The sequence below is a fragment of the Amblyraja radiata genome, chromosome 1, assembly GCF_010909765.2.
Source record: "Amblyraja radiata isolate CabotCenter1 chromosome 1, sAmbRad1.1.pri, whole genome shotgun sequence".
NCBI classification, from domain to species: Eukaryota; Metazoa; Chordata; class Chondrichthyes; order Rajiformes; family Rajidae; genus Amblyraja; species Amblyraja radiata.
In genome coordinates this window covers 32,716,965-32,734,244 of record NC_045956.1, presented here as the reverse complement: position 1 = coordinate 32,734,244, position 17,280 = coordinate 32,716,965, and the positions used below count along the sequence as shown (strand labels likewise).

At 46.9% G+C, this 17,280-nt stretch overlaps 1 protein-coding gene across 1 annotated transcript in view; it reads left to right on the top strand.

Annotated features, from left to right (window-relative positions):
- Window positions 1-17,280, top strand: part of pkd2 (polycystin 2, transient receptor potential cation channel) — an 83,083-nt gene that overhangs the window by 39,943 nt on the left and 25,860 nt on the right. Inside the window, exons 3-5 of the mRNA XM_033020164.1 lie at window positions 8,728-8,861; window positions 11,036-11,286; window positions 15,535-15,759. Coding sequence (XP_032876055.1) covers window positions 8,728-8,861; window positions 11,036-11,286; window positions 15,535-15,759 — 610 coding nt within the window. The remainder of the gene's footprint in view (window positions 1-8,727; window positions 8,862-11,035; window positions 11,287-15,534; window positions 15,760-17,280) is intronic.

Sequence of the window (17,280 nt, the reverse complement as noted above, 5' to 3'; positions counted from 1 at the left end):
AGGGGGAGTGGTGAAAGAGGGACAGAGGGGTAGGGGGAAGGGGGTGTGGTAGAGGGAAGGGGGTGGAGGAGAGAGGGATGGGTGGGAGAGGGGTGAGGAGAGGGAAACATAGAAGCATAGAAATTAAGTGCAGGAGTAGGCCATTCGGCCCTTCGAGCCTGCACCACCATTCAATATGATCATGGCTGATCATCCAACTCAGTATCGTATACCTGCCTTCTCTCCATACCCCCTGATCCCTTTAGTCACAAGGGCCACATCTAACTCCCTCTTAAATATAGCCAATGAACTGGCCTCAACTACCTTCTGTGGCAGAGAGTTCCAGAGACTCACCACTATCTGTGTGAAAAATGTTTTCCTCATCTCATTACTAAAGGATTTCCCCTTTATCCTTAAACTGTGACCCGCTTGTCCTGGACATCCCCAACATCGGGAACAATCTTCCTGCATCAGACAAATGTAATTCAGGACTTTTCTCTTCTCAAGCAAAGTCAGAATGACGGTTAGTGAAGAATTCGAATAATCGCTGAGCGTTCAGATGCTGCGCGCGCCTCCTGCACCAAAGGGGGGGGGGGGGGGGGGGAGCGTGTGTCGTCACACACAAAGATCTTGTAGCGGAGAGCTCCGCTATAAGATCTTTGGTCACATACTAAGCACGCGCCTCCACAAACAGATGAGCGTCTTCTTGAATGGAGAGCGCGTGGCCGCCTCCACAAACAGTCACACACACTGAGGACCCGCCCCCACAAAAAATATTTTGTGAGGAAGGGGAGGAGGAGGGTGGAGAGGGGGAGGGGGGGGTGGGGGTGGAGAAGAGGGGGAGGAGAGGATGGGGGAGAGAGGTGAAGGGGGGTGGGGGGGGAGGGGTTGGAGCGGGAGTGCATGAGTCGAGAGAAGAGAAAAGGGCAGAGAGAGAGAGAGAGGCTGGTACAACAACAAAAAAGCTGGATAAACTCAGCGGGTGCAGCAGCATCTATGGACCGAAGGAACAGGGCAACGTTTTTGGCCGAAACCCTTCTGGGTTTCAGCCAAAAACGTTGACCATTCAATTCGCTCCATAGATGCTGCCGCACCTGCTGAGTTTATCCAGCTTTTTTATGTCTACCTTTGATTTTCCAGCATCTGTAGTTCCTTCTTAAAGACAGAGACTGTGCACGGTAAGGGAATGAGGAGGGAGAGGGGGAAGAGTGTGGAGGGGGAGGGTGGGAGGGGGAGAGGGGCGGGGGGAGAGAGGGGAAAGAGTGTTGGGGGGGGAGGGGGGGAGAGAAGTGGCAGTGGGGAGGGAGGGGGAGAGGGGTAGCAGGAGTGGTAGAAGAGGGACATGGGGAGTGGTGGAAGAGGGACAGATGGGTAGGGGAAGGGGTGGGGAGAGAGGGGAAGGGAGGGGGAGACAGGAGTGGAGGAGGGAGAGGGGTGGGGTAAGGGGAGAGAAGTGGGAGAGGGGGGTAGGGGGAGTGGTGAAAGAGGGACAGGGGAAGGGGGCGGGGGAGAGAGGGAAGGGGGTGGGGTAAAGAGGGAAGGGGTGGGGGAGAGAGGGATGGAAGAGGGGTGAGGAGAGGGGGAGGAGAGAAGTGGAAGAGTGGGGAGGGAGGGGTAGCGGGAGTGGTGGAAGAGGGACGGGAAGTGGTGGAAGAGGGACAGAGGGGTAGGGGAAGGGGTGGGACAGGGAGGGGAAGAGAGGGGTGAGGAAGGGAGAGGGGTGGGGTAAGGGGAGAGAAGTGGGGGAGGGAGGGGTAGAGGGAGTGGTGGAAGAGGGACAGAGGGGTAGGTGAAGGGGGCGGGGGGAGAGAGGGAAGGGGGTGGGGTATAGAGGGAAGGGGGTGGGGTAGAGAGGGAAGGGGGGTGGGGGAGAGAGTGATGGGTGGGAGAGGGGTGAGGAGAGGGGAACATTGAAACATAGAAATTAAGTGCAGGAGTAGGCCATTCGGCCCTTCTAGCCTGCACCACCATTCAATATGATCATGGCTGATCATCCAACTCAGTATCCTGTACCTGCCTTCTCTCCTTACCCCCTGATCCCTTTAGCCACAAGGGCCACATCTAACTCCCTCTTAAATATAGCCAATGAACTGACCTCAAATACCTTCTGTGGCAGAGAATTCCAGAGATTCACCACTCTCTGTGTGAAAAATGTTTTCCTCATCTCAGTACAGGTGCACAACCTTTTATCCGAAAGCCTTGGGACCAGACACTTCTCGGATTTCGGAATTTTTCGGATTTCCGAATGGAAGATTTTTAGCGTAGATTAGGTAGGTAGAAGTCTGGAGCGGCTGCCTCCTCCCCGGAGACCGGGGAATCATTGTAAATCATTGCTTACATTTTATGTGGTGGGGGGGGTGAAGGGGGAAACTTTAATTCTTAGTCCCCTACCTGGTCGGAGAGGCGGGGAGCGGGCAATGCCTTACCGGGTCGCCGTGCAGTAAGCTCCGGAGCGCTGTGGCCGCCGACTCACAACATCGCGGAGCTGGGGTTTGCGGGCGTCCGGCCGCGGGCGGCGCCGGTTGGAGCTCCGACCCCGGCAACTCTACCCCTGGCTGCGCGGCGCTCCAAATCCAGCGCGGCCCGCGGCCGGACGCCCACAGCCCCAGCTCCGCGATGTTGGGAGTCGGCGGCGTCGCAGCGCTGGGATACCAGCGGTGAGCGGGCAATGCCTTATCGGGTCGCCATGCGGTAAGCTCCGGAGCGCTGTGGCCGCCGACACACATCGCGGAGCTGGGGCTGCGGACGTCCGGCAGCAGGCCGCGCTGGATTTGGAGCGCCGCGCAGCCAGGGGTAGAGTTGCCGGGGTCGGAGCTACAACCGGCGCCGCCCGCAGCCCCAGCTCCGCGATGTTGGGAGTCGGCGGCCACAGCGCTCCGGAGCTTACTGCACGGCGACCCGGTAAGGCATTGCCCGCTCCCCGCCTCTCCAACCAGGTAGGGGACTAAGAATTAAAGTTTCCCTCTTCACCCCCCCCCCCCCCCCCCCCCTCACATAAAAGCCCTCCAAACTAACTGACTAACATTTAAGCAATGATTTACAGATGTTTAAGTGTCTCCCCGGTCTCCGGGGAGGAGGCAGCCGCTACAGTAGTACAGACCTGGGTTGACCGTGGGTCGTTTCGGGTCAAGTTTGGCGCCAAACGCGAGCTTTGGTGTGCAGACGACATCCTGGAAAAAATGTCCGGTTTTCGGAGCTTTTCGGTTTCCGGAACTCCGGATAAAAGGTTGTGCACCTGTACTAAAGGATTTCCCCCTTATCCTTAAACTGTGACACCTTGTTCTGGTCTTCCCCAACATCCGGAACAATCTTTCTGCATCTAGCCTGTCCAACCCCTTAAGAATTTTATACGTTTCTATAAGATACCCCCTCAATCTTCTAAAATCTAGCGAGTACAAGGCGAGTCTATCCAGTCTTTCTTCATATGAAAATCCTGACATTCCAGGAATCAGTCTGGTGAACCTTCTCTGTACTCCCTCTATGGCAACAATGTATTTGAGCATTGAGCATTGTGACATCACACGATGGAACGTTCACCAGGGGCTGGGGCTCCTGCAAAGGCATATGTAAATGAATCCATTCCGATTGGACATCTGTGAGCATCGGGCATTGTGACATCACACGATGGAACGTTCACCAGGGGCTGGGCTGGTGCTGATTCTATGGGTGAGAAGCCAGTTTATTTTTTAAATATTGGGGGGGGGAGGGGGGGGGGGGGGAGGATTTGATTAAAAGCGTGTACTTAAACACGACGAAATGTAATGAGGAGCGGATACTTAGAAAGAAAAGTGAAATCTCTACCGAAATGGAAAAGATGTCGGCAATTCTGCGTCTGGTTTCGGAGTTGCAGTGCATCAAAGGAAGAAATGCAGCCGGAAGCCGTACATGTAAATGGATCCATTCCGATTGGACATCTGCGAGCATCGGGCATTGCGATTGGACATCTGCGAGCATTGGGCATTGTGACATCACACGATGGAAACGAATCAAAAGGCAGAAAGGCAGCCGGACGGACGGCAGGCGACAGGCACAGACTTTTATATAATAGATAGAAGATAGATATATAGAAGTTAGATAAACCTATAAATCTATCCTAGCCACTTACCTGTCTAAATGTTTCTTAAACGTTGCGATAGTACCTGCTTCAACTATTTTCACCGGCAGCTCATTCCATAACCCACCACTCTTTGGGTAGATAAAATTTACCCCTCAGGTCCCTACTACATTTTCCCCCCTTGCCTTAAATCTATGTCCTCGGGTTCTCGATTCCCCAACTCTGGGTAAAAGAATGTGCATTTACCTAATCTATTCTGCACATGTTTTTGTACACCTCTATAAGATCAACCCTCATCCTTCTGCGCTCCAAGGAATAAAGTCCTCGCCTGCTCAACCTCTCCCTATAGCTCAAGCCATCGAGTCCTGGAAACATCCTCTTAAATCTTCTCTGCACCTTTTCTAGCTTGGCATCTTTCCTATAACATTGTGACTGAAACGGAACACAATACTCTAAATGTGGCCTCACCAACATCTTTTATAACTGCAGTGTGATCTACCAACTTCTATACTCAATGCTCTGTCTGATAAAGGCCAATGTGCCGAAAGCCTTTTTGACCACCCAATCTACCCGTGACACCAGTTTCAAGGTAGAATGTATCTGCATTCCAAGATCACTCCGTGCTGCAACATTCCCCAGAGCCCTACCATTTATAGTGTAGGTCCTGCCCGTGTTGGACTAACTGATCAAGATCCTGCTGCAATAGCAGATGGCTCAATTGATTTAAACCAGACCAAACATCTACAGTGAAATAGATACCAACACTGGAGGTTCGCTATGAAATTAGCAGTTGCACTATGAGTGGGAGTTCATTACTAATTACTCTCCAAAAAGATATCACTGGAGAGCGTAGTAAATAGATCAGTGATTCCAACTTTTTCTCTTTTTTCTTTAAAGCACTGTATCAGACAAGTTTTCAACCTACGTAGTGTATTTTTGCTCAACAGTTTCATCCAGATGCTCGGTTATTTTCAATATTCATTTACTTCTTTAAAAAATCTCAAGAAAAGTCTTTGATCAATTTGAATGCAAAATTGAAATAATCAATCTTGATCATTGCGAAATTGGCAAGGCCGCTTTTGGAGTATTGTGTTTAAATTTGGACACCCTTCTATTAGAAGGAAGCTGTTGAGCTGTAAAGAGTGCATTGAAGATTTATGAGCATGTTACCGGGACTCGAGTGCCTGAGCTATAGGGAGAGATTGAGCAAGCTTTATTCCTTGGAGTGCAGGAGGCCAAGGGCTGATCTTATTGAGGTGTATAAAATCATGAGAGAAATTGATAAGGTGAATGCACCCTGGTCTTTTCCCCATGGTACCGGAATAAAGAACCAGAGGGCATAGGTTTAAGGTGAGAGCGAAAAGATTTAATAGGAACCCGAGGGGCAACTTTTTCATACAGGGTGGTGAGCATTTGGAATGAGCTGCCAGAGCAGGCAGGTGAGGCAGGTACAATAACATTTAAAATACACTAGGTCAGGTACATGGATAGGAACCGTTTAGGGGATATGGGCCAAATGTGACAACTGTATTAAATGTTGTACCCTTTATACCCTTTACGCTATGGACTACTTGATTATAATCATGTCTAGTCTTTTTGACTAGATAGCATGCAACAAATGCTTTTTGTTGTGCCTTGTTACTCGTGATAATAATAAACTACACTAAAAAAGCTTAATTTAAGAGTTGGGCCAAAGGGCCTGTTTCCGTGCTGTATGACTGATAGATATATATATATATATATATATATATATATATAGACATTTATTCTGTGTTACTGTGGCTGGAAGTAGCACAATTATGAAAAACATTTACTTTAATGATAAACACTGATTTTAACAAATAAAGTAATGACATTTGTTATGAAATGCATGTGGGAATTAAATTGACCAATTTGGGAGATTAGTGTGTCACAAATGGAAGTGATCCTTCAGCCCACAGAATCCAAGTCAGCCATTTACACTCAGAACTAATTTACACTAATCCCATTTTATTTCCCCCATGTAGTCATCAACTTGCTCTAGATTCTACAGCTCACCCACACAGTTTACAGTGGTTAAATATCCTACCAACCTATACACAACCTTGGGAAGTGGGAGGAAACCAGTACATCTGGGGGAAACCCACACGGCCACAGCGAGACCATATAAACTCCTCATAGTTCTGGAGGTCAGGGTGGCACCTGGCCTGCTGGAGCTGTGAGGCAGCAGCTCGACTCTCTGCGCCACCATCCTGGATTGTGTAGGGGAAGTGCACGAGGTATCAGATCGACCAAGATATTACTGTCTGATATAACAGCGGCTGAAATGACCATTTCTCCTCCCAATTTATGATTGGTTCACGGCAATATCTGTCATTTAAGCTTGTATCATTAATTTGGGTGGCCTAGTGGTGCAGCAGTAGAGTTTCTGCCTTGCAGCACATCTGTCACATCCTGGGTTCAATCCTGACCATGGGTGCTGTCTGTATGGAGCAGGCATGTGGCGTCAGGGTAAGCAAGGTAGGCAGTGCCTACCCTGATTAAAATTATAAAAACGTAATTGTTAAATATAAATAGTAAAGATTTCCAATTAATTTACTAAATTCAGTATTTATTATGAAATGGTTATTATTTTAATAATGGATCTTAGGAAGGCATAATTCTCCCGTGCCTTTCATCTGCAGTACGCGTAATATGCGTAGCTATGTTCATCTCACGTGCTGTGGACGCTTGCTTCAAGCCTTCACTTACAACGGACAATAAAGGGAGCTGAAATCCTGCCTTTGCACCGTGGACTGAGCGCAAGGTGCTGCATATGCCCACAGCAGAGGAGACCAATCTGTGCATGCACGGTTTTTTAAATATTTTAAAAGTCAACTGACTGCCTACAGGACCGATCTGCGCATGCGCGGTTTTACGATTTTTCTGCGCTTGTGCGGTTTTTATGATTTTTAAAGGTCGACTGACTGCCCAGTGCCTATACTGAGTAATTACTCACGGCACGTGCCTGGTATGGAGTTTATACGTTCTCTTTGTGACTATGTACGTTTTCTCCGGGTGCTCTGGTTTCCTCCCAGACTCCAAAGATGTGCAGGTTTGTAAGTTAATTGGCTTTTGTAAATCGTAATTTGTCCCTAGCATGTAGGATTGTGCTAGAGCAGTGGTTCTCAAATGGGGGTACGCGTACCCCTGGGGGTACGTGAAGGCACTCCAGGGGGTACGTGAGATTTTAAAATATAGGCCTACATATATGTAGGCCTATATTTTTGCGCTGGTTAGGGGGTACTTGGCTGAAAAAATATTTCACAGGGGGTACATCACTGAAAAAAGGTTGAGAACCACTGTGAGAGTACCGGGTGATCGCTGGTTGGCATGGATTCAGTGGGCCAAAGGGCCCGTTTCCAAAGAGTAACTCAAGCCTAATTTTTAGTATAGTCGTACCTGAGGAGCCAAACAAAGGCAGAAAGTGCTGGAAACACTCAGCAGGCTAGGGACCATTTGGCGGAAAAACGCAACAAGATTTTAGGTGAGAGACTTCCCATTATGTTAAAGGGATTTCAATCTGTTCCTCATTATGACAAACTCTTCAATCTGATGACACAAAGCTGGGTGGCAGTGTGAACTGTGAGGAGGATGCTATGAGAATGCAGTCTGAATTGGACAGGTTGGGGGAGTGGGCAGATGCATGGCAGATGAAGTTTAATGCGGATAAATGTGAGGTTATCCACTTTGGGAGCAAAAACAGGAAGGCAGATTACTATCTAAATGGCGTCAAGTTGGGAAAAGGGGAAGAACAACGGGATCTGGGGGTCCTTGTACATCAGTCTATGAAAGTAAGCATGCAGGTACTGCAGGCAGCGAAGAAAGCGAATGGCATGTTGGCCTTTATAACAAGAGAAATCGAATATAGGAGCAAAGAGGTCCTTCTGCAGTTGTACAGAACCCTAGTGAGACCACACCTGGAGTATTGTGTGCAGTTTGGTCCCCTAATTTGAGGAAGGACATTCTTGCTATTGAGGGAGTGCAGCGTAGGTTTACAAGGTTAATTCCTGGGATGGCGGGACTGCCATATGCTGAGAGAGTGGTGCAGTTAGGCTTGTGCACTCTGGAGTTTAGAAGGATGAGAGGGTATCTCATTGAAACATATAAGATTGTTAAGGGCTTGGGCACACTAGAGGCAGGAAACATGTTCCCGATGTTGGGGGAGTCCAGAACCAGGGGCCACAGTTTAAGAATAAGGAGTAAGCCATTTAGAACGGAGACGAGGAAATACTTTTTCTCACAGAAGTGGTGAGTGTGAGCCTGTGGAATTCTCTGCCTCAGAGGGCGGTGGAGGCAGGTTCTCTGGATACTTTCAAGAGAGAGCTAGATAGGGCTCTTAAAAATAGCGGAGTCAGAGGATATGGGGAGAAGGCAGGAACGGGGTACTGATTGGGGATGATCAGCCATGATCACATTGAATGGCTGTGCTGGCTCGAAGGGCCAAATGGCCTACTCCTGCACCTATTGTCTATTGTCTATTATCTGTTTCTCTTTCTGAAAATGCTCCTGGACCTGCTGCGTGTTTCAGCATTTTCTATGTTTATCTTCGATTTCAAGCTTTTTGTCTTTTTTCATTTTCATGAAGTTGATATATAATGCGTGCGAGGTGGAAAGTTAACGAATTAACAGTAAAACACAAAGTTTCCTTCCATGTTTTTATTTCTCTCTTGCAGCAACCTATGGGATGGTCAGCTCCAACATGTACTACTACACCAAAGTCATGTCCAGTCTTTTCCTCGACACTCCACTTTCTGAAAATGAGATATCGAATTTCAGGAACATCGCCAACATGGATGATTTTTGGAAGGTACAACTGCAGTTTAGATGCCTCAAACATTGCCAGAAAACGTACTTCTATAAATAAACAAGCCTTAAATGTAGGGGAAATAATATAGAAATGTACCTACCTTTGAGGGTGTGGTTGACACTGAGTGGTCGGACTGCAAGGAAATGGATATGTGCAGGAAGAATATAGATGACGGGTCAATTGGGCAGAAAGCAGGCAAGGGGGATTTAAACTGGATAAGCACGAGAAAATGCATTTAAGGAAGTGGATTAAGGAAATAGCCAGTAAATGGGAAGATATTAACTGCTGTGGAGGAATGCAAGACACTGGAATGTATGGATTATTCAGGGATTATAAAATTATGTGGAAGTAATCATAATCATACTTTATTAGTCAAGTAAGTTTTGCAACATATGAGGAATTTGATTCGCCATACAGTATTACCAATAAAAAACAACAAGCCAAAATACATTTTAACATAAACATCCACCACAGTGACTCCTCCACATTCCTCACTGTGATGGAGGGTGAAAAAAAAAGTTCAATCTCTTCCCTTCTTTGTTCTCCCGCGGTTGGGGGTCTCGAGCTCTCCGTTGACGGGACAATCTTGGCTCCTTTAGCCGGTGGTCGGGCCCTCTGCATCGGGCGATCAAGCTCCTGCATCGGGGGTGGGGGGTGGCAGCCCTCCCGCGCCGGGTGATCGGACCCCGAGTCAGGGCTAGTCGAACCTTCTGCGTAGTTGGAGCCTCCCGACTCGGTCTCTACCCGAGACTGCGAGCTCCGCGGTGCTGAAATCCGCAGGCAAGGGATCGGCTCCGATGGTAAGTCCACACCCCCGCGGTGTGGCTCAAAGTCAGTCCCGACCAAGACCGCCAGCTCCATGATGTTAGACTGCAGAGCGACCGGAGATACGATCTGGAAAACAATCGCATCTCCGGCAAGGTAAGAGATTGGAAAAAGTTTCTGCAGATGCTGGTTTAAATCGAAGGTAGACACAAAATGCTGGAGTAACCCAGCGGGACAGGCAGCATCTCTGGAGAGAAGGAATTGGTGACGTTTCGGGTTGATGCCCTTCTTCAGACTAACTTTGAGTGTCTGGGTTCCCTGTCATCCGAGACATTTAGACCATGCAGATTAATTACTTTAAACCAGCAATGATGTTGGGGCATTCAGAGGTGTCTTGTCAGTGGAGTTTGCACGTTCTCCCTGTGACCATGTGGTTTCCTCCGTGTATAAGATCATGAGCGGAATTGATAGGGTTAATACAGCATTCTGGCCGGGGTTGGCAAATCAAGAACTAGAAGACATGCATTTAGGATGAGAGAGAAAAATGTAATATGAACCTTTTTGCCCCACAGGTGAAAAAGGTTCACTTCTTAATAAACAGACAACTCACAAAACAGTTAGATAGACCAATTCAAACCACTGATTATCGGCTGATGGAAGTAGCGAGGATATACCAGCCAAGTAAGCAACATAGACACTTGACTCTCCTCGTGTCCACTTCAATGAACAGAGAATTACATGGTATTTTATACTGGTTTTGTGTCACCTATGCACATTCCAAAGATGTTAGTCATGGTCAGAGGTACAGTCAATGCACATTACCACAGGATGCGTCTGAGTTTGTCTCTTGTCAACCAGCAGTTGCATATCAAAGATATCCTATCAGTTGGTACTTTCAAGATGAGATTTCAAAGGCATCAGTCATTGGACATTTCAAAGGCATCGGACATTGCCTCAAGAGCCCTCACTGGGACTAGTCTGGGCTTCTCTCTCTCATCAATTGGTAGACACATTTCAAAGTAATCGGGCATTGTCTCAATACACAGCAACCTGGGGCAAGCCTGGGTGTGTGTGTGTGTGTGTGTGTGTGTCTGTCTGTCTGTCTGTCTGTCTGTCTCTCTCTCTCTCTCTCTCTCTCTTTTTTAATTTGAGACATGCACATACAGCACGGAAAGAGGCCCTTCAGCCCACCGTTCCCATGCCGATCCAAAAAACCCCATCCAGAGTACTCCCATCTGCCTGTGTTTGGCCCATATCCCTTTTAACCTTTCCTATACATGTTCCCACCCAAATGTCTTTTAAACATTGTTTAAGTGTTGTTATAGCACCTCATTTGTTGGTAGATTTAGTATTGACTCCGATTCATGATTAACCCAGTTTGTAAATGTTTTGCATTATTCTCTCTCCAGTTCACAGAAGGTCCTTTGCTGGATGGGCTTTATTGGGACCAGTGGTACAATAATAAAACACTAGGGATGAACCAAAGCTTCATTTATCATGAAAACCTGCTTTTGGGAGTGCCTCGCATCAGGCAGTTGAAAGTAAGGAATGAGTCTTGCAAAGTGCATGAAGACCTAAGAGATGAAATCAAGGAATGCTATGACGTCTATTCAGTTGCAAATGAAGACACTGCATCGTTTGGTCTCAAGGATAAAACAGCGTATGTATCATTTCAAACTTAATTCCTACCGTGGTTCCTTAAACTTCACTGAATGTCATTTCATCAATATTTACAAATACACAGGACTAGATGTTAAAAGTCCAAAGTGCCAAATATCAATTTATGGTGATGGGAGCCTTCTGCACTCACCTATGCTCCTCCGATGTTGAGAAAGGCTAGGCAGACACGTCATTGGGGTTATCAAGTGGGCACCTACTTTCATCAACGTTTCACTGATTGAACCCACGATGTCTCCAGTGGGCTCAGCGGTGCATTCTGGCTTCCCAGAACCACCCCCCTCTGCATCTGTCTAGTCGGTTATTTGGGAGACCAAATGGGGTCTTTCCTCTTCAGCCAGAGCCACTGGCTACTCCGCTCTGCCACCCGTGATATTTCTTTGATGGCCTGGCGTAGGGCTGGTCCGCTGATCCCCAGGTCCTTCATCAGTCTTAAGGTAGATGTTGCCACGAATCCTCGACATCCAACTTTTACCGGGAGATCTTAGCTCTCCAGCCCCGCTGTTCAGCCTCCGCTGCAAGCTCTGTATATCGCAGTTTCTTTCCTTCGAAGGCTTCCTACACAGCATCCTCCCAAGGGACTGTGAGCTCCACAAAATACACCAATAAGTCATTGTAAAGTATTTTGAAGATCTATCATTTAATAAAATGAATGTATCAACATTAGATAACGATACTAAAACATTTATTCCTAGTTTCACGCCTAATGTGCTGAAAGTGATTTTACTATGACCATCTTTTCATAGACTTGTAGCTATACAGTACAGAAACGGGCCCTTCGACTAACACATCCTTGCTAACCTAGCTTGCCTGCGCCAGGCCCATATCCCCTCAAACCTTGATAGAAACAAGAAACTGCATATCTTTTTTGCATATCTTTCATTCATTGTTCTTTATCTCTCCACATCACTGTCTATATCTCTCATTTCCCTTACCCCTAACCAGTCTGAAGAAGGGACTCAACCTGAAATGTCACCCGTTTCTTCTCTCCAGAGATGCAGCCTGTCCCACTGAGTTACTCCAGCTTTTTGTGTCCATCAAGGAACTGCAGATGCTAGTTATACCAAAGATAGACACAAAGTGCTGGAGTAACTCAGCAGATCAGGCAGCATCTCCAGAGGAAAAGGATGGGTGACATTTCAGGTCGGTAAGAAGCATCTGAAGAAGGGTCCCGACCCGAAACACCACCCATCCTTTTTATTTGAGATGCTGCCTGACCCGCTGAGTTACTCCAGCACTTTGTGTCTATCCCTTCAAACTTCCCCTTCTATGTAGCTGTCTGGCTTTTAAATTTTGTAATTGTAGATGCTTCTACCATTGCATCTCGGAGGTCTAGGGACAATTCCTTCGTCTTCATTCATGAAGGGAAAACCATGCTTGACTAATCTTCTGGAATATGAAGGGAAAACCATGCTTGACTAATCTTCTGGAATACGAAGGGGAAATCGTGCTTGACTGATCTTCTGGAATATTTTGAGGCTGTAACTAGGAAAATGGACAAAGGAGAGCCAGTGGATGTAGTGTACCTGGACTTTCAGAAAGCATTTGATAAGGTCCCACATAGGAGATTAGTGGGCAAAATTAGGGCACATGGTATTGGGGGTAGAGTGCTGACATGGATAGAAAATTGGTTGGCAGACAGGAAACAAAGAGTAGGGATTAACGGGTCCCTTTCCAAATGGCAGGCAGTGACTAGTGGGTTACCACAAGGCTCGGTGCTGGGACCGTAGCTATTTACAATATACATCAATGATTTAGATGATGGGATTCAAAGTAACATTAGCAAATGTGCAGATGACACAAAGCTGAGTGGCAGTGTGAACTGTGAGGAGGATGCTATGAGAATGCAGGGTGACATGGCTAGCCCGTGCTGTCCCCTCCCCTTCCTTAACCCTCTAGCTGTCTCCTCCCACCCTCCCATCCGCCCGCCCTCGGGCTCCTCCTCCTCCTCCTCCCCTTTTCCTTCTTTCTTTCCCCACCCCCCATCAGTCTGAAGAAGGGTTTCGGCCCGAAACGTCGCCTATTTCCTTCGCTCCATAGATGCTGCTGCACCCGCTGAGTTTCCCCAGCAATTGTGTGTACCGCAGGGTGACTTGGACAGGTTGGGTGAGTGGGCAGATGCATGGCAGATCTTGTTTAATGTGGATAAATGTGAGGTTATCCACTTTGGTAGCATAAACAGGGAGGCAGATTTTTATCTAAATGGTGTCAAGTTGGGAAAAGGGGAAATACAACGGGATATGGGGGTCCTTGTTTTTCAGTCAATGAAAGTAAGCATGCAGGTACAGCAGGCAGTGAAGAAAGCGAATGGCATGTTGGCCTTCATAACGAGGAGTTCAGTATAGGAGCAAAGAGGTCCTTCTGCAGTTGTACAGGACCCTAGTGAGACCACACCTGGATGGCCGGCCTCGGAGCGTGGGCAGCGGTGGTGGCTCGCTGCTGCGGCCCGACTCCAGAGCGCGGAAGCTCCAGCTGCAGCCGCAGATCCGGTGGACTGTGATATCGGGAGCTCGCGGGTCCGGGTGGAGACCGCTTTCCGGAGCTCCCGCAACGCGACTTCTCCAGCCCGTGTCGCAGGGTTGGAACGACCCGGATCAGGGCCGTACATCGCCCGGCGCGGCATTAATGGCTGCGGGACATTCCAGCGCCCGACGGGGGCTCCAACATTGTGACTTTTGGGCCTGGAGCGGGGCCGTACATCGCCCGGCGCGGCATAAAATGGCCGTGGGACTTAACATCGCCCTCCTGGGGCTTCAACATCGGGAGAAAAATGGTGCAGGGGAGAGAAAAGACTTTGCCTTCCATCACAGTGAGGAGGAGATTCACTGTGATGGATGTTTGTGTAAATTGAGTTTGTATGTCTTGTAAGAATTGTCTCTAGTTGTATGGCTGTGGAAACTAAGTTTCGTTTGAGCCTCACTGAGGTTCAAATGACATGTAATAAATATTCAATTATTGTGTGCAGTTTTGGTCTCCAAATTTGAGGAAGGACATTCTTGCTATTGAGGGAATGCAGCATAGGTTTACAAGGTTAATTCCCGGGATGGCTGATCTGTCATATTTTGAGAGAATGGAGCGGCTGGGCTCGTGAATTTAGAAGGATGAGAGGGAATCTTATTGAAACATATAAGATTATTAAGGGTTTGGACACGCTTGATGCAGGAAACATGTTCCCGATGTTGGGGGAGTCCAGAACCAGGGACCACAGTTTAAGAATTGGGGTAAGCCATTTAGGACGGAGATGAGGAAACACTTTTTCACACAGAGAGTTGTGAGTCTGTGGAGGCCGGTTCTCTGGATACTTTCAAGAGAGAGCTAGATGGGGCTCTTAAAGATAGCGGAGTCAGGAGTATGGGGAGAAGGCAGGAACGGGCTACTGATTGTAGATAATCAGCCATGATCACATTGAATGGCGGTGCTGGCTCGAAGGGACGAATGGCCTACTCCTGCATCTATTGTCTATTGTTTTTGCACTGTCAACTGTGGGACCATATATAGACAGGTGTGTGCCTTTCCAAATCATATCCAATCAGTTTAATTTACCATTGGTGGACTCCACTCAAGTTGTAGAAACATCGCTAGGATAATCAATGGAAACAGGATGAACCTAAGCTCAACCAGGGGCCACAGTTTAAGAATAAGGAATAAGCCATTTAGAACGGAGACGAGGAATCACTTTTTCTCTCAGAGTGGTGAGTCTGTGGAATTCTCTGCCTCGGAGGGCGGTGGAGGCAGGTTCTCTGGATGCTTTCAAGAGAGAGCTAGATAGGGCTTAAAAATAGCAGAGTCGGGGGATATGGGGAGAAGGCAGGAACAAGGTACTGATTGCGGATGAGCAGCCATGATCACATTGAATGGCGGTGCTGGCTCGAAGAGCCGAATGGCCTACTCCTGCACCTAGTGTCTAATGTTGGGTGTCATAGCAAAGGGTCTGAATACTTATGAAAATGTGATATTTCAATTATTTATTTTTAATTACTTTGCAAAAATTTCTAAGCGCCTCTTTTCACTTCTTCATTCTGGGGTATTGTGTGTAGATTGATGATTGAAAAAAAGAATTTAATCCATTTTAAAATAAGGCTGTAATGTAACAAAATGTGGAAAAAGTGAAGGGGTCTGAATACCTTCTGAATGCACTGTAGACTTGATGGACTGAATGGACTAATTCTGCTCCTGTGACTTACGAACATAATTTGGGAGTATAATTGCATTGTTTTTCTCTTCAAAACAGTTGGACTTACACGAGTGAGAAAGATCTGAAAGAGATTGGCTACTGGGGGTTAGTCGCCATCTACAGTGGAGCAGGATATTACTTGGACCTGGCAAGAAATAGAGATGAAACGGCCACAAAGTTAAAGGTGCTGAAGGAGAATCTGTGGCTTGATCGAGGCACCAGGGTTGTGTTCATTGACTTCTCTGTCTACAACGCAAACATTAACTTATTTTGTGTGATCAGGTATGATCCGGAACTATGAATGCTTCTCTACTTCTTGTCTGAGTTTGAAACTTAGCAGGAAATTATTTATTTGTCACGAAACAATGGGGTTTTTTTCATGGAAGAAACCGTATACAGAAACGTAAAGATAGGAAGATGTATATGTAATGCTATTACTATAAATGGAAGATCAGCAGTAGCAATTAGGTGATTCAGCTAATGACCGAGGGATTCTTCAGTCCATTAATTTAAAGCCTTTGCTTTGGAGTTTCATTGATAAAGATATAATTATCTAGTACTAAATAAATTAAAGCAATTTTAACAGACAGTTTAAAGTATACTATCGGGTTGCATCACTGCTTGGTTTTGGAATTGCTCTGCCCAAGACCACAAAACAAAAATTACAGTTGTAAATGTAGCCTAATCCATCACACAGATCAGACTCCCCGCCCTTGACTCCATCTACACTTCACACTGCCTCAGTAAAGCAGCTGACATAATCAAATATTTGGAGTAACTCAGCGGGGCAGGGAGCATCTCTGGAGGGAAGTAATGGGTGGCGTTTTGGGTCGAGACCCTTCTACAGACGAAGAGTCGTCAGACCCTGCTGAAGAAGGGTCTCGAACTGAAACGTCACCCATTCCTTCTCTCCGTAGATACTGCCAGTCCCGCTGAGTTACTCCAGCTTTTTGTGTCTATCTTCGGTTTAATCCAACAACTGCAGTTCCGTACACATAATCAAATATTTGTCCTATCCCGCTCATTCCTCCTCCTCCCTGCTCCCATCAGGCGAAACGTACAGAAGCTTGAAAGTGTGCAACACAATACTTGGGAACAGCCCCTCTGTTACCAGGCTTATCAAAGCAGGGGGAAAAAAAGCCGTCTTGCAAAACAAATATCCCGGGAAAAGAAACTGTTTCCATGTAACCTGTCCACTGTAATCAGACACCATTGTCTCGTACGAACACGCCATGGGAAGCCATTGAAATTGGCAAGCTTTTGTTTCTATTGACAGTCGAGTAACAGTGCTCTATCAAGCCGTATAACATACAGCTTCCGGTGTTTTTAGCTTGCACTACCAAAAATAAACTTGCGGCTGTTAAAAAGATCTTTATTGTTGCAAATCCTACCTAAAAACAATTTGAGTCTGCAACTCTCTAGCCTCTTATTCCTTTTCCCTCCTTGACATAACTGTTTTTATAAGACGACTTTCCATAACACGAGCTTTCTTTGGAATGCAGAACTAATGGCATGGGACTCTGGTGTTAAAGGAAACATGCATTCCTGACCTCCAGCATTTTCTTGACTTCCACATTTCCATGGAATCAGTACTGTGCTGTATCTGCCCGTTACCTCCCTCACCAACAAATTATGGGATCTAGATAGATGAGACTGCATTATAGGGTAATCAATGACCACGTGTAGTCCCTCCTCCAAACAACCCACGATAGCCATTACTGTGACGCAATCTCAAAAGAAAGGTCAAGTTGAAGTTGGGTACCTTTAATTGTGAACATTATTTTATTGTATTGTAATTTACAT